This window comes from Wasmannia auropunctata, unplaced genomic scaffold (genome assembly GCF_000956235.1).
Source record: "Wasmannia auropunctata unplaced genomic scaffold, wasmannia.A_1.0 LD334186.1, whole genome shotgun sequence".
Classification (NCBI taxonomy): Eukaryota; Metazoa; Arthropoda; class Insecta; order Hymenoptera; family Formicidae; genus Wasmannia; species Wasmannia auropunctata.
In genome coordinates this window covers 147640-175454 of record NW_012028704.1, presented here as the reverse complement: position 1 = coordinate 175454, position 27815 = coordinate 147640, and the positions used below count along the sequence as shown (strand labels likewise).

Below are 27815 nucleotides of genomic sequence, written 5' to 3'. Positions count from 1 at the left end.
CGGGGGTTGCGTCTCTCGAAATATATAAAAGCGTATGTGGGGAGAGAATTTAGCGTGTTGTTCTTCCAATAAATCGGTCAACTTTAGGAGCGCGGTGACTGTCACTAGTTCGCCACTGTCGCGGAGCGTTGTCTGCGGAAAAAGGCGCCAAAGGCGTCAAGTGAGAATAAATCGCGCTTCGCGACAGCCGGAACGACGAGATTCGTGGCCACGAGTAAATGCCGTCGATGACGGAATTAAAATAGATATACAAGTAAATTGTCGAACCGGCCACGGCGCGAGACGCTCTTTTAGGTGGGAGGCGCGCTAAAATTAGAGGTACCCACGCGAGTAGCCGTCGTGGTACAGCTTCCTCCTTCGAACACATCCATTTCTAAATAGTCCTTTCGACCGATAAGACGATTCGCTCCAGCGATGCTTGAAAATTGCAAGAGAGTCGTAATTATGGCCCGCGATTTTTTTATCAACATTACGGTTGACAAGCGATAAACGCTTTCGGTTCCGCAACTAGATAACGTTTCGGAAAACCTTGGCAAACGGGAAGAGAGAAGAACATGCCCACTTGTCGAGCGATAATTAGTCGATCGTTAGTCGGATACTTTCTCGCGGGATGCATTGTGTCACTGTCGATGCAGAGCCTCGCACAAGTCGAAGGTAAGCGAGTCAGCTTGTCATTGCGGCCACTCTAATTGGCCGCGAATAGAGACGCTCATTAATGACAACCAGAGAAGCACCATTAATTAAATGTTTTTTTCTATATAAGTGCATAACAATAGTTCAATTTTAATTATTCTCATTCCAACAACTCGGTAGTGCAAGTGCATAAAGTATAAAACTATACAATATACTAACAATAAGCTTATACATATAGAAGAGCGAACGCAATGTATTAATTATAATTAACATATTGCTCCAAATTTCTCATAATTTTCTCGTAGAAATCAAGTTTTACTATTAATCTGAAATTGAATTCTAATTTTTTACAAATTATTATTACACCATGCAATAGTTTTAAACTTTTTTCATGTTTCATAACATGTGGCAGGTGATTCTCGTAGAGAATCAATAGTTTTTTTCTCATAGATTACGAATCCGTTAATAAAAAATATTCTGGCAAATCAGTTTTGGAGAGAAACCGTGTAAAAAGTAAAAAAAAGTGTTTTTGGCCATTTTTTGAAGTTTTTAAAAAAATGGGTGAAAATGGGCAAAAAACAATTGTGTGTGTGTGTTTATATATATGTATATAATATACATATGTATGATATGTATATATATAAATTAAACAGAGAAACACAGAAAATAAAAATAAAAATTAGCCCTTTAACATATGTGTGTTAGTTATCTGAAATACATCCACTACATTATTAATGTTAATTAAATAATTAATTAATATGTAATAGAATATCTTATAATTATTTAATATCAATACTTTAATTAATCAAATAGAATTACAATCAAGGATTTTGGCGTTTTCCAAGCAATTAATTTGCATAGAAAAACAATACACCGGATGGTATACGCACATGCTATATAGTTGGTGCTCGCTCTTTAAAAACGTATGCTATAAAAAAATTTTGTCATGTTGCTTATTTGTCTTTATTTTACGATTGTAGCTTAAGGTTCGAGCTTTCATTCAAATTAATTCCAGAGTTTCTATGACGTCCTATTTCTTTAAACAACTTCAAAAATGATCAAAAACGCATTTCTTTTTTACTTTTTGATCCGGTTTTTCCTCAAAAACTTGACGTGCTAGAGCACTTTCAATTACAGTCATTACAGATTTGTAATCTAGAAACCTATCACAATCAAACCTGTCACATGTCATGAAATAAAATCCTTGTATAACGTACGTTATCAATGTATTATCAATTTGTGTGAACTTGCCGAAATTCATAAATTATTGTAAATTATAGATATGCCCGAACTAATTGCATTTGTACCTAACTGAATTTCCTCTGTTTATTACAAAATTATGTTTTATAGGCAGGAAGTGCGTGTGCACGAGCAAAGCTTGTAAAGAAGCTGGTGTAGATACTTGTAGAACGAGATTCTTCTGTTATACCGAACTTATCGTGACAGCGGGACAAGAAATCGGTGAAAGTGCGACTACAAGAGGATGCACGGAGTATGTACATCGCAAATTACGTTTTGATATTTAACAAAATACGCACATAAGTAAATAGCAAAATTTTGTAATATAAGTATTTGAGACATTTTTCTATCAAATCAAATTTTCGAGAAAATTAACAATGTATAATATAATTTTGTCAACGATGACGACGATCTTTTGGAAAAACACATATATATATATATATATATATATATTTCTTTTTACCTTATATCCGTTAAAATGCCAAGAGATAAGCTGTTATGTTTCTTCACGAACAGGATTTAATTTGTCGTCTTGTGTAAGTTTTATCAACACTGTCATATAAATTCAGGAATGTGTCACGCAATAACCTTGACGAGATAATCGAGCGAAAAGGTTTCCGCGATTTTTATTATAAATACCTCATTAATAATACTATCGTGATCATCTTAAAAGTGGCAGTTACGACAAGGATTCGTTCAACAAAATCCGGATATTATGTTAATAGGACTGTCTTCGACGGTATTCGTTTTCTGCGTGTTTTTGCCGTACAATTTGAAATATCACAAAAGTTGAAATTTTTTCCATTTTAATCGATGTAAAATAATGTTAATGTTGTGAAATAGTTGATGGTTCAGCCTATTGTTATGATCTCGATCACATGCTGCAACCCAAAAGATCGCAATACCGCAAAAGTTGTATTATCTATATAGGCTCTCGTGCAATACCTATAGTCTGGTGACATTGTTAGGCATCGCGTAAGCGTCGCTGTTAGCTGTTAGCAACGCGGCGACGGACGCCGGGTTCACGGAACTTTATCAATTGATGTTTGCAATATTACACGCGCAGGGGTGCCACGCCATTGTTATGCGAAACAAAGTCCTGGGTCACGAGGTCACGATCGGTCAACGCCATGGAACTGTCGGCGAGTCCCCGGGTTCTCGTGCCTTGGCCCAGATTGAAATGTTGCAACAGCCATGACTACTGCAACGCTTACGATGACAACGATGACGACGACGACGGCGACGGCGACAACAACGACGACAACGTTGACGACAACGATAACGATGACAACGACGAGAATGCGAGCACGTGGACGCGCGAGAGAAAGGTTCAAATGAATCAAACGCATTCTACGATGGATCGCGAGATGCTGATGGACGAGCTAACGTCAACAAATCGCAATACGATACTAACATTGCAATCTGATCGGAAGTATGACGATCCGACAAAATCGGCCGACCAACTTCTCCGGAGTCGCATCAGAGCGTTGCACATCGCCGCTCTCGTCCTTGCTGTCGCAGCCCTCATATCCGTCCTGGCGTCTTGCTACGTGGTTACAAGGTTCGTATATTTTTTCCTCTATCTATCTATAGAAATTAATTCTTTATTTACACACACACACATACAACAATTGATTTTCAAAAAATCTCATCTCGAAGAGAAATCAATACTGGAGTTATCCCGTTATATTTTTTTTAACTTTTACTTCATAATAAAAAATACTAAACTAAATAAAATGTATATGTTAAAACTTGAAAATAAAATAAAATAAAAGAAAGCTTTTTTATAGCAATTGTGAAACAAATAAATAAAAGTTATCATCGAGATATGTGTATCACTGTACAAAGGGATGATTCGCAATGCCGTGAAGTTTCATGCTGCCTTCAATTAACATTGAATATAATTAACGATCGATGAAGATAAATCTATTCGAAAGCAGCCTTGATAGAGCGCAGAGACCACCCTGTGCAACAGATTATGAGCATCGAGGCCGAGCGCACACATTTATAGTAGCCACCTACACGGCGTAGAACTTGTTTTTCTCATGTGAAACAGCAAATTATTTCGCGATTTCTCGAATAGTTAATCTGCAACATATTTTCTATATATATTCTACATATATCTTTTATCAATATTGTTAATTCACGTATATATCGTGACACACACACACACACACACACACACACACACACACGCGCGCGCGCGCGCGCGCGCGCAGTATTATAAATTATATTTAGTAATTTGCCTCAGGAATTGGCAGGGGGGAGGGGGGGGAAGGGCAGGACGTTCGATACTCCTTCAGTTGATAGCATTCCTGCATTTTAGGCCCGTTCCTTATTATCTATCCAGTTTCCTTTTCTTCGGCTATTCGACCATATACTTCCTCGGGGTAGTTTGTCGCGATACACTAAAAGCCGCCCTCTTATCAGTCTACCTCTCGACGAGGGGCCCCATCTCCAGCTTTCAGTCCTGAAAACCGTAGATAGCATGGCTTGGAGGCTTCTCACAGACCTGCCCTCTAATCTTCGTTCTCCGAATGGTTAAGTGGGTTTTCGAGTTCGGGAATGTCTCGGTTCGACCCACCTCATATACACCTTAGTAAACGCGCGCGTCGTTAGTTTCTTATTCTTTTTATCTTGGAATGGATAGCATCGCACACGTTTGCTCTACGATGCGCCTCCATGATCTCTCGATTTCTTTGCATTTCATACAGTAAAAGTGACCGGAGAACCCTTAGTTATCCCATTCTTGAAAGAACGCTTTATCGCAATCTGTTATTCTATCGTGTAATTTGCATTTCCATACGCATTTATCGTGAAATATATACTGTAGCACTTTTTTCACAAATACATTCAATCCGACAATAAGGATAAAAGATAAATACTCGTTTTTCCCAATATAGAATATGGCAGGATGTTGGCATATTAACATGCGTCTCACACACACACACACACACACACGTTTTTTTTCTATATATTCTGACATTTCTGACATTTAAATGTAATTTTAAACCCATTAAAAATTCGAGGATTACCGTTTTTCAGTCAATAATGACGACTAGCATATAATTCAATATATGTATAATTCAATATATGTATATCGAGTGTCACTAAAAAGTTGTTAAACAATTAATTCCTTTAACCATTTCTTTAACTATCACTAACGATCGTTTCAGTTTCACGCATTTTGTGTTGAAGGATTGTTTTCCATCGCATCGTTCACGGTTTCTAATCCTCATCAGGCATACCCGACTCCTGTAGGGAGTCGGAACAGGATCCGGTTTTAAGTGGACCGGAATCTTTAGCATCGTGCGTAACGAATCGATTTTTGATCGTGATTTATACATAGGAAGCTCGACGAGTTACCTAAGGATACCGTGACGAAATTATTTTGAACCATAATTTAAATACACATATGTTTATTTCTTATCAGATGCACACACACGCACGATATGCGCGCGCGTATATTACAAATCATAAATATACCCATCTATAATTTACGATATAATTACGAAAATAAATTTTATATAATGCTGTGAAAAACGATAAAAATGTAAGTAATAAATATTTTATATTATAGATTCCTTAGAAGTGATCGTTACATAATGGGCACGGTAAACTATTCGTGAATATGATGCCGAAATTTAATAGATATCTACATTGTGATTCGACATCGGGATTTTGTGGTTTTTCCTGCAGCGGAATAAGTTAAGATATATAGGTAAAGTATTGACAGTATGTCTAATAAAACAAAATAAATATAAATTTGGTATATTATATAGAGAGTATAGTAAGAAGAGAGATAAGTGCATTGTTGTGCAATTACACAATGTAATCTTTTATTTCGAATAAGTCTTAAACATGTATTTGTTCGCGCTCGGGGATATAATTCTCGTTTTGATCGTATGCCACTGATCGACTAACGAACGGAAAATATAAATAGAAGCCGGCCGTGCGGGAGATAACTGCTGCCGACAGGCTGGCCGAGTCTGTATTAAAGCGATTTTTTGTTACGCTCGCTGGATAGCTTTCAAGTTCCAGCAGTAGCGCCGGCACGACTGTCGGAGATCACAAGCGATCAAATATCGCGCGCTAATAATATTATCTCAGCGGACACTATTACTGCCCTTAACGAGTCGAAACGATATGTTAAACGATAAACGGTAACATTGATGGATCTTAGGTCAAAATTATAGACAAGGTTGTCAAATTTGTTTTAATTGTCTGTATGACGTATTGTAACATAGATAAGATAGTAAGACGTTACGATATTTGAGATAAAATCATTTGAAAAAGACCTTTTTGTAGAGTTATCTGCGCAAAGGATTTAAACAAGGACTCGCAAAATTTTTGAGATTTTTTAATCGTTACAAATTCTGATTACGTATACGTGTATTTGTTATATTTATGCGAGAACGTACTTGTCTGTCATATTGCCACCCTTAATTATATATTCCACCGAGTAATGAGATTTTATTTATGTAATCTTTATTTAGGAATAACGAAGCGAGGAACGAGGAACGAAACGATCTTTATTTAGGCATCGCGAAGAGAGATCTCAAAGAGCACACTCGTGTCACACACTCGTGATGAACGACTTCGACGAGATGCGCAAGATTCGACGTGTGTGTATTGAACGAAGTTTCTTGAAGAGCAAATCAACATAGTCGGACGTAGCTGGCATCCTTTGTTTTATATTGTATGACTAAACGGCGGACCATGTAGCTGAAATTCCCGCTGCCATCGAGCGAGAGCGAGCCCCTCGATCGAGGGGCGGCTAGCGTGCCAGGTGCCCCGCGGGCCCCCCCGGCTTCGGCCCGGCTCCGACTCCGGCTGTTTCAACGTAATTAGTCATCCTCCAGGTTGCCAGACACACACGTACACACATCTTGCCGATCAAACGAGTAGCGAGGCAGAGGAATAACGTATATGCGCGCCGAAAGTTGTACCAAAACGCTAGGTCATCGTGAGAAAGAGGTTCCACTTAACATAAATAAACGCACTGACGAAGAAAGAGACGTCGTGCGGCATCGCGAGTACAGTGAATCCTCTATAAGTTTGGCGTGATCGCGCCAAGTTTTTCAATGTATGTTAGATACATAAGTCAGAAAAAGTACATGAATCGTATTTATGTGTGTGTGTGTGTGTGTGAGCGCGTGCGTCTCGAATATATTTCATCAGTGATCACTATATATGTATAATTGAATAACAGGTATATAAAAAAGTAAGATTTACATAAATTTAGAATTTAACGAAAGTCTCATAAGCTAGGATGTAAGGCATATTCGTATTGTAATATATAAATTGCACGTAAACAATTAATAATCGGATTATACAAGAGACAATCGTATATATCGTAGTGAAAAAGGTCGTACCCGACGTCGATCGACAGGAAAAAGCAGGCAAAGACATGACACGTCACGTCGCGTCGCGTCGCACCACTTTGGCGTCAGACAGAGCTCAGGCGCCAACGTCCCCTTCCGTGCCACCGAGTTCTCACCGACTTTCCGCCGACAAATCGCACGCATACTATTTCGCGCTACTTACACACGCACGGTATGCTCAGCCACGCCGTCAGCCGATCGGATGCTACACGTTCCTGTGTCTGTCGTTTACATATCGTAATATAACTAATGTAAGTAGCGCATCGCGCTACGTACTCCTTGAAAAGAGTAATTCTGACATTGTGCTAACCCGCGCGATTATCTCGGTAATATACATAAAATTTTACACACAACGAATTTACTTTCTAGAGTTTTGAAAGCTCTCGATTTCTAAAAACAATCTCGAATCGATTTGTAGACATTGCTTTACGTAACGTGCTTTCAGTACAAAGCGCAAAGAAATATATCTGTTTACAAAATCGTAGGTTTGCAAGAGTGGAAAGATAAATTAGCTTGCGACCACGTGTGTTTGTGTGGCAAGTCGAGAGCAAGTCGAGCAACGTGTAACGAGTGCATGGCACCGATCGCACGCGGTGGTAGCAGCGGTCGGAACGACACACGGAGTGGCGGCTTTCTTTTAAAAACTATTGGAGAAGCGAGCGCTCTCTCCGGGATGATTCGGATGTCGGGATTGCCGCCGGGTGCCTGCTAGTCGCCGGTGCCGGCGGGTGCACGCTGAGGCGAGGCGAGGCGAGGCGAGGCACGACTGGCTCCGAGGTGGCCGGCGCCGCGGCGCGGCGCAGGCGCGACACAGCCGAGCCGCCAAAAGCGAGCGGAGCGAGACAGTCGACAGTCAGCCGCTGGATATCATCGGGGTCGGAGTAGTGTGTCGTGCGTCGACCGCGTCGACGCTCCACTCTGGTGTCTTCGCGCGCGTGTTTCGCCAATCGTTTCTTCTTTTCCGACACGGGTCGCGTGATGCGCACCACGATAATCGGTCGAGCGAAATCAATCCGTCGGTCGTGACGACTCAACAACGATGATTTTGATGCTCTAATTCGAGAGGGGAAACACATGCCCGATTTTTGGAAATCCATCATTCCGACGACGAACTCGCCGTGGACGCCGAGTCAACATCGATCGGCGCCAGAAAAAGAGAGAAGGATTCACCTGCACGTGGACAGTTATCCCGAGATCAAACCAATTTATTACGGAGTTGGTCCCGTTTCGGGATGTTGTCGCGCGACGTACTGACTATCGCGATGATGACGACAAGTCTCGTCGTCGCTGTCACCAGCGGTGCGCCCACAAATTTAGATCCGGAGGATTATGAGGTGCTCGCCGACAACGAGGCACGATCCATCGATAAAGGTAATGCCGTCTATCTTGCTAACCTAAGTGAACGAAGCGAATGTTATGTAGAATGTTGTGTTTACAATCTGTACAAGTGTATATGCGACGTGCATATTCGCTAAAATGAAAACACGGAAGCGATTAATGGGCGGCGTTGTGCCAGATCCGCGTGCAAGTTATATCTTAATCAAATTTATCCGTAATCTTCTTTGTGCGATATTGTCATTTTTTTCGGCATTTTAAACATATTACATGCCGCTTCTTCACTTCATACGTAATGCTTTTTTGTACTACACAGAAATCTGAAAGCAAATTTGCCGATAGTAGAAAGAGACGTTAAATTTTAACACGATCGGTTGGATCCCCTTTATCCGATCGCTCGTTTTGCTCTTTTCAAAGAGATGTCAATCTTCTTTCATTATTTTAAATGCGGATGTAAATGATAATACTCTGATATTATACGTTACTAGCAAAGGTGCGATATATTGCGTGCGAGTGATCGCAGGAAACACGGCGCGTGCACGTGCTCGGCATGCTTGTTTTACTAATTCTCGTAAATTTAGTAAAGAAAGAAAGAACAGTGGCCGTCGCGGTTGCTCAATTATTCATCTATATAAGAATAGCGATATAAAAGTAAAAACCAGAAAATAACGAAACCTTTTATGATTTAATTTAACAAATTAATGATGTAACAAAGTATTAATTGATTTCAACTCTGCAATGGCGCTGATATTTTCGATACATTTGTTTTAAGATAAAGAAACAATAGTGCGCGCGCGCGTTTATCGATCTATATAGGCACAAGATAAATTTTATATCGACTTGTCAAAGTCGTTTCTATTCCGAACGAAAACGCAAGTTTTTTTTTTTAAGTTAGATCGCTTGATCGTAATTCGACGTGTATGTCGAAGATGTGAATGCCTAAAAATACTCGGCGCCAAAGGATTTGTCGAAACAATTTAGTTGCAAACAAACAAAGGCTATTACGCGATGATGTAAACTATCTTGAAAGGGGGTCGGTCGTTCGTGGAATGCTCGACGCGAGCAATAAAATCGTTTACTTGAATCGAGCGCGAGCGAGCGGGGCGAACGTTCGGCACGGCGACGCGACGCGACGTACGAATGATTCACGATCGATCGATAGATTACATCCGCGAAAGAGGCGCTTACTTACTATCATCAGCGGACTGGCGCGCTCCTTTTTTTCCCCTCTTGTTTTGAGCTTTTCTCAACGAACCACATTTAATAATTCTCAATTAGCAGTATTGGCACGTACGCGCGTCACACACACACACAAATTGCGTACGTTTTTTTTAGATACATAATTGAGTGACCGCATAGCGGTCGTTAATAACGCATGGTTTAACATCATTTTCCCCATAATTTACTTAGGTGCGATTCCATCTCTCGTATTCGTATTCACGAGTATACATATCTGTAGAAATAATCAGACGAAGATGGCTCGAGATGCAAGTTAATAATTTTGAAATTTTGTCGCTCACACGATAGCGAGACTAGAAAGACGATAAAAACATACGACGGGCGCCAGCTAGGCGCACGGATAGTGGAGTATGTGGTACGTTATACCTATATGCATGATAAATACCGACACGCTTGTTGCACGCGTAGCGTACATTGTTGCATCACGTCCGCGTGTCGTATACTCATTTCCTCTTTGGATAATCCTAAAAACTAATTGTAAATGGACTTGAACCTGCCTGCGACAGATGAGGGACTCGCTTTTTTTTTTACGAAATCTATATAAATTTACATCAATCGCGCGTTATTTATTTTTTATATTAGAATAAAATTCAGTCGTTGTATTTTAAGAAAATCTTCGTAAGAAGTAAACGCGTTCGGTTTTAGCTGGTATAGTAGTTGAGCGCGTCGAGAGATGATCGCCGATTCCACGGAACTATTTCATTCGCCGGTTATATGGCTTCTCATTTGCATCTTCGACAAAGCTGCAATCCTCGATATCGCGAGGTCGATAATCCGAATGCGTTCGGCGAATCACTCATTAAACCATCCTCGCGTATAATGGCAATTACCGTCCGATAAGAAGACGCGTCTGTTAGAGCGTGCAGCGCGAAATCAAGTGTATGTCGATTGGCTAACTAACAATAAGTCAAATTGTGATTTAGTCTTGTAGATTTCGTAATACGAATTGCACGCTGGGAGTTACGTTCACTCGACAGCATCGACGGAGACGATTATCTTTCTGCGATTTACAGTTTTACGTTTCACATGCCGCATATAACGCAATCACGACAAATTGGAATTTAATGTAAAATTTTTAATTTATGACCAAGGAATTGCTAAGCTTCGATCGACAATCGTATATCGACATCTATTTTTTATTTTCAATCGCGAATTTCAGAATGCGAGAGCGAAAGTTTATGAAAATATGAAAATATGAAAAAAATGTCTTAAACGAAATTTCCTATACTAATATAATTCATCAAGATAATCATCGAGCGTGTCATTATGTTTAAAGCCAAATGTGCAAAGGATAAATTAGGCATTGTCTTTTAGAATCTTAGATGATTATTTGAAAATTTCTTTTAATTGTAACTTCGATCTATACTGTTATTCATTGTATCGCTGTCGTTGCGTCGTCGTCGTCGCCATCGCCGCGCGTCAAGCCACCGTTGTCTCTTTCGAGTGGCGAGTGGCGCGACACGACGAAAAATGCGAGCTCATCGACGCCAACGACGAGAGTGGAGCGTATGCACGCATACGTCCGGTTTATCACTCGCACACGCACGAGCCGGTTCAGCCTGCACACATGCTCTTCATAAGTACCACGGGCACCACGGCGCGACGCGGCTTGGCGCGGCGCGACTACCGCGTACAGCTGGCGCACGCACGCATGCACGCACGCACACAGCCTCGACTCGGTGGCGCCTGTCGGCCACACGGATGTGCATGCGTGCGTGACGAGTTTGTACCTCTTTGGCTATATGTACGTCCCGTACATAAATACTTGGCGTAGCCGTGTACACATATGTGGTGTCCCACGAAGCGATTGCTATGCCCGGATTCGTAACGATGGGTCTATCCTGCCTTCGCGGAATTTGCTCAAGGATGCGAGAGAAGATCCGATACGTTTTCAAATATTTTTTTCAAATAGTCTCGTTAATTTCGGTATACGAGTCAGCAATAGTCTTTCTTTCGCTAGAATTATATATATATATATATATTAAATATATGAGCTAGACGCGATGAGACGCGTTTTGTGCATTTTTATCGTTACACTCTCGTGCGCTGCATCTTTACCGCGTTGCTTCTGCACTTTGCGAATAATGACATACGGAAATCAGTGCCGCAGGTATAAATGTCGCGAATGCCTCTGTATATATAACGTATGACGCGTATAAAAACGTATCACATACATGCAGTGATTTATAGATACTTGTTGTCAATTATCAGATTTTTCATCGCATATCAACAAAATGCGCAAAATGCGCTACGCGCCGAATAAGCTTGTTCTTTTCTTTTTATAAAATGGAACACGCGCACACATATCTTGAGGGAGAAAGACCGGTTTGAATGTGTACATATATACCCGCGTTGATATATATCGATTTTGATTGACGTTGCACACATTCCACCATTAATTAAATAACTTACTGTTAATTAAGATGGCGGAATTACGACGGACATAAAAGCATCGCTCACCGACTAAAAGTCACCGCGTGAAGTAATAGCCGCTTTTGCCTCGCCGCGCCGCGCCCGCGCCGTTGCAAATCGCATCTAGATTGAGTAAAAACAACTCGACGAGCGACACGTACAGTTAACGACTCGTTCGATGGTCGCTGATGCAAGTTTTTTCTTTTTATTAGAGTTTTTTATTCGATATATAGGGAGGTGATATGATGCGCCAACGCTGCTACGACCGGGCGCGGGGCGGGCGTTCATCGAAAATTTCTTTAGTTTCAGTGTTTCAAAAATACGATAAAATTTATACATCTGATTTATTGCTTTGCCGCGACTTTGCCTGTGTAGGCGAATGACAGGTGTTCCATAAGATGCTAATTCATACGATCCCGATCTCGTTCACCACTTGTTTACGATTTAATGCTTCGTTTACGGTTGTAAACGTAGCATTATTTCAAGGTATTGGAATCATATAGAGCCTTACAGACTATTTCGTACTATCACGTTCGTAAAATTAGCTTGGAAAAAATTTCATTTTTTTTTGTCCCGCGTTCGTTCGTTTTAAAATTTACGAAAAGAGCCAAGGATTTTTCAAGAATAGGGGTTTACTCTGTAAACACGCGATATAACAGCTGTGAAACATGGGCCCAGAGGAGCATGTTTATTTGCCGGTAGTAGCTAGATTTAAAACAAATAGACGGATTTTCTTCCGATGTCATGCAGTGTGAATCAGAGCTACCATGCGACTGAGAATATATGCGATTGCAACAAGAGAAAGAAATTTCTCTTGTACATTAATTTGGAAAATTAAAATAAAAATTTGGGATTATCGAAAAATTCGTATTCGCGCTCGTCTTTCAATTTTTAGTTTACTCTTCGCCCGAGGAACATATCGACGCACGCGGAGATAATAGAGAAGTTTATTATCAAATATATTTATATATAATATTGCATACGTAATTTATTCCAGCTTAACATTCATGGCGATGCTTTCGATCCTTCGCTTTTGTTAATACGTATAAAAATGATACGCGCGCGCTTCCCGCGATGCCGCATACGATCATGTAAACGAGATCACGCTATAAATATAACCCCGCTCTTTAGAACACGTATTCCGTTTTATTGAACTTGAAAATTTCACACTTGGAATATATATAGGACAATACTACATGCCTACAGCATATCGTTTGTTAAACTCGCACTGTCAATCGAACTGAAATAAATCCAAGAAAAGTCGCATTAATATCGTATTTCGATGACAGTCGTCTCGATGACATTTTTCATGGTAAATATGGTACATGCGCAAACTCAATTGTAAACTCTTCTTTTCGTCCGTTTGGCGCCTAAAGCACATTCCTAAAGCGATAGGGCTCGTCAAAAATGCGCGACGAGACGCGCGCGTGACCATGCAAAACCGCGCATCATTTCGCGTGTACACAACTACTCGAGGACGCGTTTGCTTTTCGCTATTTACAATCGGCTATCAATCACCGATAGCGTTTATATCCGTGACATTCGGAATAGACAGACGCACGCGTTATGTTAATAGCGTGCTTCGTATGCGGCGCAGCGCGGTGCGGGGCGACGGGACGCAGGGCGACGCGACGCGACGCGACGCCACGCCGCGCCGCGCCGCGCCGCGTCGCGCACAGGCGCAACCAACCGCACGCGTACGGCATGCATGCTTGTTGTGCAGCCCAAGAATCGAGATGCGTCGAATCCAAATGAACGAGCGCTATCGCAATTCGCCATTCTGGCCGCTTGGAAGCTCGACGCTCGGCCGGGCCGGCTCGGCGATCAACGAACTTACGATGTGCGATGACTGACGGGACACGAGAGAGGACAGAGAGCTGCCCCGCTAAGCGGAACAGGGGGAGGGGGGCGCGCGACTTATTGCCATGTAAATTGACGAGAATGACAGTCATTTTAATGTCGATGATTTCTCAATCGCTACAATGAAAATTTCAGAATCACGGCGAGGCTAAATCTTTCGAGATTTAAACACAAATTTTTTGTCGTTACTTTTTTAAAGCTCGACGAATTCGAACGGATATTTGCGCTTTCATATAGATTTATTTGCATTTTCACGACGTATTCGCCCGTCATTCGTCGGGCGAGTTATCTTTCTCATGTACATGTATACTTACATTACATACGTTGAATCACGCCTCGCATTGGAATCACGTGCCACCGAGAGTGGCGATAGCCAATAATGGCGCGACCGTTCTGGATCAATTAACGCGATTCCCAGCTTCCCCCTTCGCGGCACTTTTTGCAGCACCAATGACGTGTTTGCATCACTCGAAACAAGCGAAAGTAATCGCGGGAAAGAAACGAGAATCGCGCGCGATCTTGGCGGGTCCATGATCCTGGATTGCGAATAGAAATGTCGAAGATTAATTACTTACGGCGTAAATAAAATTTTCATCAAAGACCATCCATGCATTCAATATTCGGCGCGACGCGATGTCTATTATACTTTTACGGCCTCTTGTACAATTTATATCTCGATTTATACATCGATGCAGTCACAATACGTTTCTATAAATACATACATGCGATATATTCTAGGAATCAATGTCAACGGTTCCAAGGAGACGCGTTTACAATCACGCGCAGTTAAAGCTACAATTTATTCATATTGCTTTCCTGTTTTTGTTGATTTCTTCTTAATGAAATAACGGCCGGGGATTTGAAGGATTTTTTAAACATTTTTTTCGCTTTGCGCGTAATACGTAAAATTGCGAGGGATTGCCTGCATATATAACGTTTATAACGTGTAACGTAAAATAAACGATGCATTACGTAGCAGAGAGAATAGCTCCGGTTTCATTGATGGCGCTCGATGAAGCGTGATCGAATCAGGAACGCGCGATACCGTTTATAGTAACCGCGCTCGCGTGCTGCATTTCCAAAGCTCGGGGCACGCGCGGTGCGGCTACTCTCGTCTACCTGCTGTCTCTGCTGTCTCACCGAGATCAACACAATACACACGAGACGAGCCGAATCCATCAACTTTGTCAACTTGTACAAACTTTGCGACTTGTGACTAACGCATTATTATCGACGTAGACTTCTGTCATAATTACCGCCCCTATCATATGAGAGGGAGTCTAAACGGTCTACTAGTCACCCTCCGGATACCGCGCGCTGGTTGTCCTGTTCTGTCGCTTGTCGCTTCTTCCCCGTTTTATACAAGACAGGGATCGCCTGCACGACTGTTTCGAGCGGTTGGCTCGCACTTCCTTTTCACATCAAGTACGCGAGTTTAGCCTTTGTTCTCGCGATAAATCATCGAACGCTTCGGTAACTCCGGGGGTTAGGGTTACCGCTTTGTCTCGTTTGCCAACGTTTACGCCTCGCGAGGCAAACCGTTAAAAAGAAGATTATTAAAATTGACTGTACTGCTATGACCGTACTCTCGTCCTTTTGAGTCGGGAGGAAGGAGAAAACGCGGAAACATGCACGTTTCGCTGCCATGCTCGACGCATATTTGAGGTTGACGATTTGTTTCGCGCAATTAGACCCAGTGGTTTAGCATCGGCTATATAGGCGCCAGCTGGTCTTGACGAGCGAGTCATTGATTCTCGCACTAATTACGCACGCAAACGTGCTGGAACAAAGGGACATTATTCCGTTAAAGAGGCGTTTCGTTTCATGGACTGCATGCCATGCGGCGCATACGCTTTCGCCGGCATTGCTTTCGCGCGCGCACGCGCGAGCGCGATGACAAAAGATAGAGAAAATAAGAAAAATTAAATATTATCTCATCACGATACGCGCACGATAAGAGATGATAATCGCGAAATATTGATTGGATTGATCGCAGGAAAACAGATGTGTGACACTATAGAGAACAATTGCCGCGCGCGATAATTGCAGGCAATTTAATTACTCGATCCGTATAAACCATTTGACCGCGTAAGTGAATATATTATAAATAAATTAATAACTCTGATCTCTTTACGCGTATATCATGTAAAAACTTACCATCTCTTCGGGATTGTCATCCGAGCGCGGTAATTAGTAAATTCTGTAGAATTGTAGATAGTTAAGTAGATAGATAAAGATGTTTCGTGGACGAATCTATTGCGAAATTTCTAAAGAAAAGTAAAGTCAAAATCGAAATTAAATTATACTATCTTCGGCATTCTTCGAGCCGCGCTTAACGCACCCTTGATGCTCGCGGGTCGCGACTCGTGATGCAAGTTGAAATTTAAAGTTTAATTAGCTCGAATCTCGAGCTAATCACGAGCGCTTTCGGCGAGCGATAATCAAAGATGGTCGCGGTCTGCCGCGCAGGTTGCCTCCGCAAAAAATACGAAAATTATCATAAAGGGCCCTGCGTTTCTCTTCGTGAGGCAACGCGTGTAATTTGGAGCAATTTGGCAATTGCATATAATTGATGAGGATGCCTTTTACTTGCCGATGGGGCCGCTCGCGTCGCGTCCGCATATCCGAGTTAAGTAGGGCTAATCACCGGGTTGCTGAGGCTCGGGAACATCAAGAGCCTGTCTTCTAGCGCCGAAACGCCGGGATCGTGTATATACTTACGCCGCGCCGCGCCGGCCGGTATGCTATATATTTGGGATGCCTTAGATACACGTACCTGGCCCCTGTCCAATGGAATGGCAGGGCCCCCGGAGTGAGGCCCTCCGCCTACTTCCCAGAACAAGGACCCCGGCTCTCCATTGTTCTTGCTAATTGCCACCCCGCCGTAACCATCCGCTCAGCGGCGGCATTCACTCGCTTCTCGAATCGCGTCTCAAGTCCCTTCTCTCCCTTCCTCCGCGTAATGGTCGAATAGAGTCTGGCTCGATAGTTACAAGTCCCAACGCAAATACCACCTTCGATACTGTACCTTTGTGAAACGAAAATTAGCCGAAAGCCGGGCAAGCAGAATCAGGCGGATCGTCCCACGCCTCTCCTCTCCTCTCCACTCCTCTCCTCTCCTCGCTCCAAGGAAGATTCATCGTGTAGCGAAAATATTTCAGCTCTTAACCTGTTTCCCTTTTAAACAGATATGCAGTTTAGGCGCGCGGTTTCTAATCCCTCGGTGGCATTTGTTTATACTTTGTGTTATACATATTGTGAGACGACAAAGCATTTTTCGAACCTTCCTCTTTACGCGTATAGGATTATATGAGAACTTTACCTTTAGCTCTAAGGTTACTGTGACAGCTGACGATTTATTCGACCGATATTTCAGGTAATGAAATAAACCAACTCGATGGATCGCTCAGTCTCAGGCATCGCAAAAGTTGCTGTCTGACGAAATGATTCGGTTCCTTCCTGCAAATAATGTCGCGTGACGAAAAATTAATATTCTGAACGTTTTCTAAAACTTGAATGAAATTACTTGGAATATTGTAGGATTGTTCTAGGCGTGTTAATTTCATTGAAATTCGAAGTGCGCATCACTCGACTGAAAACGTTTCTCACGACTCGCTGCAGCAGGATGAGCTTCTTCTCGCAGACCGGTCCTCTTCTGCAGCCTCTTCATAAGCAGTGCTCTTTCGACTTTCGATCACTCCTTAATTTCGTCTTTCGCCTTTTCACGACGATGAGCCGACCGTCCTTTTTTCCTTTTCGCATAACTTTGCGGGTAACCCCTTCTACTCGTAAATACAAATACAGGTGTCTCGACGCTTTCGTCGGAACTCACTCTCTATTTTATTTTTCAGTTTTCCATTCATTTCTAATCATAATCGCGTTAATATTTCTATTGGTTTCCAGTAAGGTATCTACCATACTTTTCCGCATCCTTAAAAGCTCGCGTAATACCGAGCTTTTAAGAATATACCGATATACGATTCAAATCGATCGAATACGCGATGGTAACAAAAAAATGGTGCGAATGTGTCATGTCAATTCTGATCTGATAATTCGACTTTTTAATCACAATCAAGTATTCCGAGATCACTATACATATATACATATTGTGCATAAATTCGCAATTCTTTCGTTATCCTTAATTGTGAAACGGAGGTTTCGAATGGTGCAATTTGTTTTCGCTCTCATGCTAATTACTGTTACCGCACTCGGTAGCGGCTAGTTAGAAAAGCGCGTTTGCTAAAAATGCATTTGATTCAATATAGAGAGTTTGCAGTGTACTTATGCAAGACGTTACGTAATATTCTTGTGAGTTACATAGATATACTTGAAGAGATTCGTTAGCTTCATCGTTGTGCGGTAGACATTAGTCGACACTGATCCGACGTACACTTTAGATACATCCTACATATGGCGTATATGTACACGCACACATGGTCAGATCGTCGCTCTTCTAATTGTATGTATGTACGTACTACATCATACATACAAACGATGCTCGTTCGAATCGAGTTTCTGTCTAACCGCGCTTTCTATTCTCATGCGAACTTCGGACTTCAGAGCTCGGTGCCGCGCTCTTCTGAATATCACCAATTTAATTCGAATGCATTTTTTTATCTTTCAAACGATCTTTCATCGTACTTGCGCATATACGATATAGTATTGTCAATTATTTATCGATATTTTCCAATAGTATCGTCTCGCTATCTTATAACAATGGGCAATGACCGCGAGTACAGTTATGAAAAGGAAAATTGTAAAAATATATTTTGCACAATTAAAATGTATTCTTGATTGCTTGAATGAGCTTTTGGAATAAAGCTAATTTTTTTTGTTTATAGTCAAACAGCGTTAAAAATTGTACGTTATATTATTTACTCCTTTTGCTGAATGGAAATCAATGTGGAACATTGCACACGATTACAATAAAAAAATCGATGAAACGTTCGATATTCATTGATCGTCGTTCACGTCAGTCTCGCCGGTGGGGTTCAATAGGCCGAAGGAACGAAAAAAGAAATGCAAGCGCGAAGAGAGAGCGAGAGAGAGAGAGAGAGAGAGAGAGAGAGAGAGAGAGAGGATACGTCGCCGCACCGAGGCTGGATCGAGCTGGACCGGGCTGGGGAATAATTAATATACCGTAGACGCATAACGAACGACTTTGCGATGCAGTCTGTTTGTTTTCGGATGGCTCTTCCCCGGCCCGGCCTCAGGCTTGTCGGTCGTATCTCTCTTCAGTCGGGCTTCTCGACCTCCCGCTGCTTCCTCTTCCCCTTTTCCCTTTTTATTTTAAACGTCCACACACGTATGGGATTGTGCCTCGATGGCCTCTTTGAATTTTTCTTTTGGAAGGCTACTGTTCTTTATTTCGACTCAACCGTTTTACGGTACGTTTCAAAATATTATACGTTAAAAAAAAATATGTTTCAAGTATTACATCTACATACAAACACATTATAGATACAGATCTGGAGGAAAAACTTTACCAAGGTGATTAATTTTAAGAACGAAAAATTTGTCGATTTTTAATTATTCATTTGGTAGTGAGATATGTGATAGAAAGAATAATATTTTGTATTTTTTTGATAAAATAACTTGCTAAAATGAATGGCAAAAAATATAAACAAGAAATCTTATTTTTTTATCGGGATATATTTCTGACTTTGAGACGTGAAACTGAAACATCCTTATAACTTTTCAGACCATGTGTAAGTTTTTAATTTGCGATATGTAATCGTTGCAATGGAACGTGATAAAATTATTGATAAATTGGCCCTATTCTTTCTCTTGTGCGTGTAATATTTGATCAGTAGAATTGCATCGAGAAGTAGAGGAGAGCGGGAGGGGGGAGGAGAGAGAGAAAGAGAGAGAAGATACATGCGCGCAACGCGGAGCAGCGCCGCATGCCTCACTCTCTCCATACATCCTCTCCATTTTAATCTTTCTTTTGTGAGTCGGCTGTTTTAGCGTTTTTTAGTCCCCGATGAGCTGGACCCCGACATTGCAGGCCGCGAACGGAGAGAGAGAGAGAGGGGCCGGCACTCGCAAGGCTCGCTCGCAAAAGAAAGAGCAAGCGAAAGAGAAACAGAGACAGGCGAGGCACATCGCTGCGGGCTTATTAGCAAGAAACCGGTGGAGAAAGAGACGAGGTCGCGAGAGGGAGACCAGCGAGATGGTAGACCGGGGGTTGGGGCAAACGAAGCACGCTCACGAATAAAGATGGCTTCGCAATATCGTAATAAACGTGCCTCGTGTCTCTGTTTCTCTCTCTCTCTCTCTCTCTCTCTCGCATTTCTTCTCTTGGTTTATTTCATACGGTCCTCATTAACGCACAGTCGTGTGTCCGGGAGACTACCCTTGTTGCATATATTTATGACATACCGAGTATATTCGCATATACGAGAACCTTTCGATCATGTTCTTTATCTCTATAGAACAATCTCTAACAAAAAGTCGTTTTAAATCGCTATCTCGCGACGTATAATCTTAAAATATCTTTCAACATAATTAATTCTAAAATTATTTATGATTACAGGATTGACGTTTTTGGTTACAGATTCTTCGAATATGGGGGAAGTAAGATGCTATTGCAATCAACCGGAATGCGTTCCTCAGGGATATATGTGTCGCGGTAGGAGTTGCTTTACAAAATTACCATCAAACGCAAATGCGCCGCTTTCGAAAGCGGAGCACACTGCTCACAGCGGTTGCCTCGATGAGAGCTTCAAAAGTCGCCAGTGTCCCGCAGGATTTCTCTGCTGCGATCAGGATCTCTGTAATCACGTGGACAGCCCCGCGATGAGAAATAGACTCAATAAGACTCTACGAGGTTCGATATACGAGCAGTGCAGCTTTTCTCTCCTTCATCTTGCGCGCATGCTATTTAAGAATATTCTCAATATTCTGCACCTGTCACATCTGTCATGTTGATTATCGTAATGTGCGCCCATTCGTCAGGCGCTTAGATATATCGCTATATGTAATTAGAACGTTTCTGCAACATTCTTTCAAAATATCAACCAAATTAAATTTTTTTTACACAAGTATCTCCTTTCGGAAAAACTACTTCGTATTCGTTAAACGTTGCTTTTAATTTATTACCTGTTAATAATATGATTGTAGTATTGATCGGCGATCAGCGAGCGTACTTGGCACCATTGCATCCAAACAGCCGCGGAAATCAGATGACTGACGGCTGGTTCCCGACAGCAACGATCATCGTGGCTATCTGTGGATTCATCGTCCTGCTGATGATCGCCAGCCTAGCTGTTAGATGGCTTCAGCCTATGCCGGCGCAAAACACAAATAAATTTGTGCCACATCGAACATCCGATAACGGACCACCCTTACTTGGACCACCGAAAGTGCCTCTGGTTTAAGAAATTTCTCGATCCTCGGACATATTTCTCCCAATAAGAGGTGTTCTATTATTAAGTAATAGTTTAATTAACAGAGCTGGCTGCGCTAGTTTTGGTATATGACTCGTAAAAAATCGGAGTTGTGCCATACAGATACGTTTGCATAGCGAAGGCTACCGAGTATGTAACTCTTGCGTTTAGTATACAGACCGAATAAGATTTCTTTACGAGTAATTTTATTGCAATTAAATTTTGTTTCAACTCCGTTCCGATTTCTTACTTACAATACGCATTCATATGAGAAATCTATATAAGACAGTGTATGCAAAGTTTGCAAGGTTTACAAGGTTCCACCACAGAGACCAGAGTCATATATCAAGTCCGGCCATAAGCGCTGTCTAGAAAGCTAGCGAGCCGTCGAAGGCTCTACTTGGCTGTGAATTCTACGAAGAAAGCAACTATTGTAAATTATATCTCGTAATGATAACGTATTACTCGTTGCATTTCCTCGAAACGTCAACGCGGCACGCACGTCGACATTGTCGCGAGATCAAAGAGTGAGAATGAGGATTTTTCGATCCTTTAAACATGACGTTACGACGACACAAAGTATATGATATGTTTCTGTGTCGCTGTAGGATTGTAAATATAGATATGTATGTATGCGCGCGCGCGTACATACACACATCACACGTATCTATTATTTTTTATCTTGAATGGTACATTAAATTTGATGATATTATTGCGTTATAACGATGCGAGAACGTTGCGATTATTGAACTCTGTTCCCTAAAAATATTAATACGTATTTTTAATTTACAAATAGTAAATACATTTACAAATAAATTATCGCGTCAATAAAGTAAGGGAAGATTATACATTTCACAAATAACCTATAAGAATTATTATAATAGAAAATAAATTTGTGATCGATATAATTTTTCGTTCAAGTCGCCATTGCGATTTCAGTCACAGCCATTAATTTGTGAAATTGTATAATATAATTTCTTTATACATATTTTTAAGCGTATTTCATATAAACACTGTATTGTGATAGTACGACATAATGACTAAATAAATACGTGTAGGTCTGCCCAGACTTTGTTTTATATATTACTTGTGAGGAATGAAAAGAAAAAAAAACGTCAAAGTATAGAATGTATTTTAAGTATTTTTTCATTGCATCTTGTCTGTATTTATTTGTTGCTTTTCATCTCGATAACATACACATACCATATTGGTATCCGGTATAGGAAGGATACGTCATTACTCTATAAAATAGGTATTTTATATGATTTGGCTAGCTCAAAAAACGGATTTCACAGAGTGCTGCATTGAAATTTCAATCATAAAACGCGCGTATAATATAAATGTTTTGGCATCACAGTTTAAAAGCCATTCAATTCCATATTTTATATATATATATATATATATATATATATATATATATATATATATAGATATATATATACCATTCAATAAGTCCACTTCTTTAATAAGTCCAATTTCTCATTCCTACCATAACTTCGTTATGAGTTCCTGCTCGTTTGTCCTCTTTACTTTGTCCCGAAAGAAAGTGCACATTGCTTTATAAAAATACTGTTTAAGGTATATTGTATCGCTTTCTATTCCATATCTGCTTTCTAATCTTCGGCCAAAAAAAAATTTTCCTTTTCTTTAAAAGAAACGGTTCTTATCTCTCCTCATTGAATATCAAGTATTACATCTCGTCAATGTATGTACATGCACACATAATGTAGGAATATTGAGATTTAGCTTAATTCTTTTAGTCATGTCCCTTTTGTTCAGTCACAACCCATATACGATGGGTTTTTTTTGTAATTAATACAATAATATTGTAAGTTTAAGAAAGTAGTTTTTCTCCAAACGATTTGACGTAGGCCTCGTGAAGTTTGCTGATGAAATCCGGATCGTTCTTCAACAAATAATTGAACGCTTGTAAAAGCTGATTCTTCGTTAATGGTTCTAACGGTCTGTTTAAGGATTCAGGTGGGCTAGGAGCGGCAAACATCACAGGTGGTATTAACGCTGGTGCCGAACCTCTTCCTGACAACGTGGGCGCCGCCGCAGCCGCCGGAATAATATCGTCCGACGACTTAAATGAAAAAAAATAAAAAAATAGAGATTTTCAAATATATAACATGCTTAATATATATGAAAGATAAAACTTTTTCAAATTTTTCTTACTGTGCTTCCAGAGGCATGAGCGAATAATGACGCAAGTGGGTTGGCATTGGTAATGTTTGAAGCTTGATGATTTCTTAAAGTAGAAGACGTTACGTTAGTCGGCGACTGTATCCTGAGGAATCCAATCGACCCGTTTGAATCGTTGACGTTCTGAGCGACAGGTATCGGCAAATCTTGAGAAATCGGTGCTGATGTCGATATTATCGATTCCTGTTGCGGAGTCGCTTTATTTCGTCTTTTAGACTTGTTTGTCGATGGAATTGTTGTCGGTTGCGACTGATGAGATGGTTGCGGCGTAACTGATCTCTGCTGTTTCTCAATATGTTCTAAAGTATGCGCCGCCGGGTGAGACATTAAACGTGCCAGTAAAGGTTTACTCTCGACCACAACCGTATTTCCTGGGGTTGGTTGGTCGCCTGCTTTGAAATGTCCAGTATTCACCTGGTCGCGACACACAAGTGTGACATGAACGATGAGAGAAATAATGTATGTGAAAAATAGAGCAGCAAAAGTAAAACTTAACTAACCTTAGCTTTAGCGAAGAAGTCCATTACACTTTGCGAAGTGACGTCAGGTCCTAAGGGAGCAGTTAGAGGCCCAGAAATATGGTCGGGCATAACCAATGGAGACTTTGATCCTGTTATCGTATTACCGCTATCGCTTTCTCCGAGGCTACCTCTGCTCGTGTTAAAGTCCTCTTGCGCCTTGCTAAGCATACTGAATATGTCTATGTTGTTTACGTTAGAACCCGAGGTCTTTTTAGCCTTGAGTAGCGGTTTGTTACTGATATTGCGATTTTCTTCACATTCTTTGAGAAGTTTATTCAACATGTTTGCGATGCGTACACATTCTTCTTTTTCATAAAACCAAATGCCATAGATGTTGCATCTAGAATTTCTATATAGCAGAAATGGTTCCTGCAGTTGCAAATCTAAACCTGGGGCAACCGGTTCTACTAGATTGTTTGTATTCAATCTGTAACAAACATAAATTTTTGATATGAACATTTTTAGTATTATAGGATCGATGCGCGAGGAAAGATAACTACACTTGGGCACAAAATAATGTGCGAATCTCTGGCGATGCAAAGCGAAACGCGTTACATCTTTCTAGCTACTAAGTAGATATATTTCCTAGATAGATGATAATATACAATACCTCGGTATATACTACCTGTTCATTATGAGAATACTGTTGTATGGCTCGCCATTCCTCGAGTACAAAAATAGAGCGCCCTCGATGTCGGTCTTTTCCCATTCATTTTCATCCGCGTTAAACGTATACAAAGCGACGTGAGTCGCAGTTTCCAAAATATCCTTTACATAGGGATCAACTCGTTTCAAAGCGGCCACATTCATTCTCAGCTCGGTTCGATCCGTCATGATTTCAATGCTGGTAGTGGTGGTGGTAGTGGCGATGATGATGATTATGATGATGATAACAATGATGATAGAAATAGCGACACGTAAGGTTCGACAATTACGAGCTTAGCGTTAGCGTGATATTTTCTCGATCTTTCCTCCACCGGCTGCTCAACGATCAAAGAGTCGTACTTTCAAATAACCCAAGCAGCTGCTCTCACAATAAACGCCATACTAGTTAGTAGTTTCCAATGCGAAATATAGATGCCAGAATTGCCAGATTGAGGACGCGGCCAGAGAGAAGCGTGAGAGCGGCCACGCCGGCTTTTTGGGTGCGCGACCGGCGATCTCCCCCGGACACTAGCGCCCCACGTCCACGTTTTCAAAAAACAAACTACGTACTACCAGGTCTATCTTATAACATTGTCGATCAAATTATAGCACGAGAACGTGGACGTGGTCCGTGCTACTTGTGCTACGTGCACAAATTGTGAATAAATAGATCACATTTATTTTGCGATGTTGCTGATGAAATGACATTCCAATTCATGTCTGTATTACATCCACAAATTGTAGGTATAAAAGAATGTGGCCATATATAATGCACGATTAGCACGGACACGAACCACGTCCAGCGCGCCTTGTCAAAGGTTCGAAAACTCCCGCCGATACGCGAAAAACATGTTGAGCAAAGAGGTGGCACGGAATCCTAATCAACGCGCGTATCGACAGAGGCTTGTTGGTAAGGTGAAAAACTGCTGAGCGAAGAGGCACGGAATCCTGGACAGCGGGCCTCGTCAGAAGCTCGAAAACTCCCGCCGATACACGGAGAACACGTTGAGCGAAGAGGTGACACGGAATCCTACTAATCCTAGCTAGCGCGTCTCGATATAGAGGCTGAAAAATTCGCCGATACGCGAAAAACATGTTGAGCAAAGAGGTGGCACGGAATCCTAACCAGCGCGCGTATCGACAGAGGCTTGTTGGTAAGGTGAAAAGCTGCTGAGCGAAGAGGCATGGAATCTCCCACTCTCATACGGCGCGTAGGCCCCGCCTCTTGGCGCAAAAGCAGCATATATGCGTGGGTGGGGGCAGCGGCTCCCCCTCCATGGCGCGCTGGCGGCCTCCGCCCCGAATACCTCTGCCACCTACTTGTTAACGTGCGCTCCTGGTACTTTATTCGATTTAAACGAAGTTTCTGACGCTGCGAAAGCCGGCTTTTGTTTAACCTCTCATCTCTATATGTACTTTTAACAATATTTATGATCCTTTGTGCATCTCCACAGATGCGTAATTAAATTTAAACTATTATTTAATTATAATGTAACATTAAAATTACTCCAAATTTATTATGACAAATAAATAATTTACGTATAAGGCGCGGCAACTTATTTCTTACGATAAAACATAATAAATACTGAAAATCGTTTGTTAATTATTATGTAACAATTAATTATGTTATAGAATGTTTTATTAATAAGGTCTTCTCGAGAAAGCATATATATGCTTCGCATTAAAGGACACGTGAAATTGCTACTGTATATAAACGCATTTTTCGAGAAATCACGCCTCCCGTCGGCGGAGGATTTGGATGTTCCTCCTTTTCATTATCATCCATACAACAATATTTTAAATTATTTTATCGTTTAATTCTTTTCAAGGTAGTATGAGACTAGCATTAAAGAATACAAAGATTGCAGATATATTGGTAATAATCCAGCGTGTTGCTTTTCGGAGCTTCGTCGAGCCCGGCCTATATCAGCTGGTCACACCGCGCCTATTCTCTCCCGTCGGCGCTTGAATAGACGTGGTGCGTAGTTCTTTTTTTGAAAACGTGGACGTGGAGCGCTAGTGTACGGGGGAGATCGCCGGTCCCACGCAAAAGGTCGGCGTGGCCGCTCTCACGCTTCTCTCTGGCATTACATACATATACGCGTGCATTGAAATTGTTATATCAGGAAAATGTGATTTGCAGTTTGCAATATACATAGGTAGGACTTTGCATAGTAATGTCGTTTTGATCATAAGAAGTGAGAGAGTCGAATGGTCAAAGCCTAGTCAGAATGACCGATCAAGATACAAACAATAATACTACTCTTCCGTTACGGGAGAATTTGGTAAGTTATCGCTAATTACATTGGGTTATGTAAATTTAAAAATTGCAGGATATATCCCTAATTATTTTGTAAAGTTGATTAAAAGATTATTATGCATACCTCTAGTTATATATACATATGACAGAGGCAAAGCTGTATCTTATGAATAAATGTTTGCATGTTATCAACATAAATTGCATAATGACTTATTAAAACTTATTAAGCATTAAAATTTATTAAGGTGAAAACTGCAGTGCAATTTCTACAAAATCCTAAAGTGTCATCAAGTCCATTGGTGCAAAAGCAGGAATTTCTTAAGAGGAAAGGCCTCACAGATGAAGAGATTAAAACAGCTTTCAAACTAGCATCTGTTGACAATATAACTGATCGCAATGCTCTTCAAAGTCAGAGTCCATATACTGCTGTACAAATACCATCGGGATCTATTCATTCGTATCGTCAAATGAACGTTTACCAATCGACATTTTTGCAAAAAGTCAAAGAGTTATTTAATGCAACAGCATTAATTGGTATTACGGTATACTGTGCATATTGGTTTTATAAGGTATCTTTCACAATTGCAATTGTATAATTTTTTTTCTTCTGTGCATGACATTTTTTTTAGTATAATAGTTCCGAATTTTTTTGGATACGAATCTCAGTATATAAAACAAAAACTGCATATGTACA

General features: G+C 41.0%; 4 protein-coding genes across 4 annotated transcripts in view; 3 read left to right on the top strand and 1 right to left on the bottom strand.

Annotated features, from left to right (window-relative positions):
• Window positions 1-376: 376 nt before the first annotated feature.
• LOC105459460 lies at window positions 377-5727 on the top strand. Its single transcript, XM_011705510.1, has 4 exons — window positions 377-654; window positions 1984-2125; window positions 2939-3433; window positions 5453-5727. The coding sequence occupies exons 1-4, from the start codon at window positions 555-557 to the stop codon at window positions 5499-5501; spliced, it is 786 nt and encodes a 261-aa protein (XP_011703812.1). The 5' UTR covers window positions 377-554; the 3' UTR covers window positions 5502-5727.
• A 2379-nt stretch (window positions 5728-8106) lies between these two features.
• Window positions 8107-22559, top strand: LOC105459458 (BMP and activin membrane-bound inhibitor homolog). The gene is made up of 3 exons (XM_011705509.1): window positions 8107-8627; window positions 20659-20931; window positions 21225-22559. Exons 1-3 carry the CDS (start codon window positions 8489-8491, stop codon window positions 21479-21481), a joined length of 669 nt encoding a protein of 222 aa, XP_011703811.1. The 5' UTR covers window positions 8107-8488; the 3' UTR covers window positions 21482-22559.
• Window positions 22560-22630: 71 nt separating this feature from the next.
• LOC105459457 (mRNA-decapping enzyme-like protein) lies at window positions 22631-25366 on the bottom strand. The gene is made up of 5 exons (XM_011705508.1): window positions 24842-25366; window positions 24196-24643; window positions 23669-24109; window positions 22933-23576; window positions 22631-22731 (listed from the first exon to the last, which is right to left on the bottom strand). Exons 1-4 carry the CDS (start codon window positions 25048-25050, stop codon window positions 23325-23327), a joined length of 1350 nt encoding a protein of 449 aa, XP_011703810.1. The 5' UTR covers window positions 25051-25366; the 3' UTR covers window positions 22631-22731; window positions 22933-23324.
• Window positions 25367-26887: 1521 nt separating this feature from the next.
• The window catches only part of LOC105459456 (peroxisomal membrane protein PEX14), a 4141-nt gene continuing 3213 nt past the window's right edge, over window positions 26888-27815 (top strand). Inside the window, exons 1-2 of the mRNA XM_011705507.1 lie at window positions 26888-27146; window positions 27367-27690. Coding sequence (XP_011703809.1) covers window positions 27093-27146; window positions 27367-27690 — 378 coding nt within the window. The 5' untranslated portion in view covers window positions 26888-27092. The remainder of the gene's footprint in view (window positions 27147-27366; window positions 27691-27815) is intronic.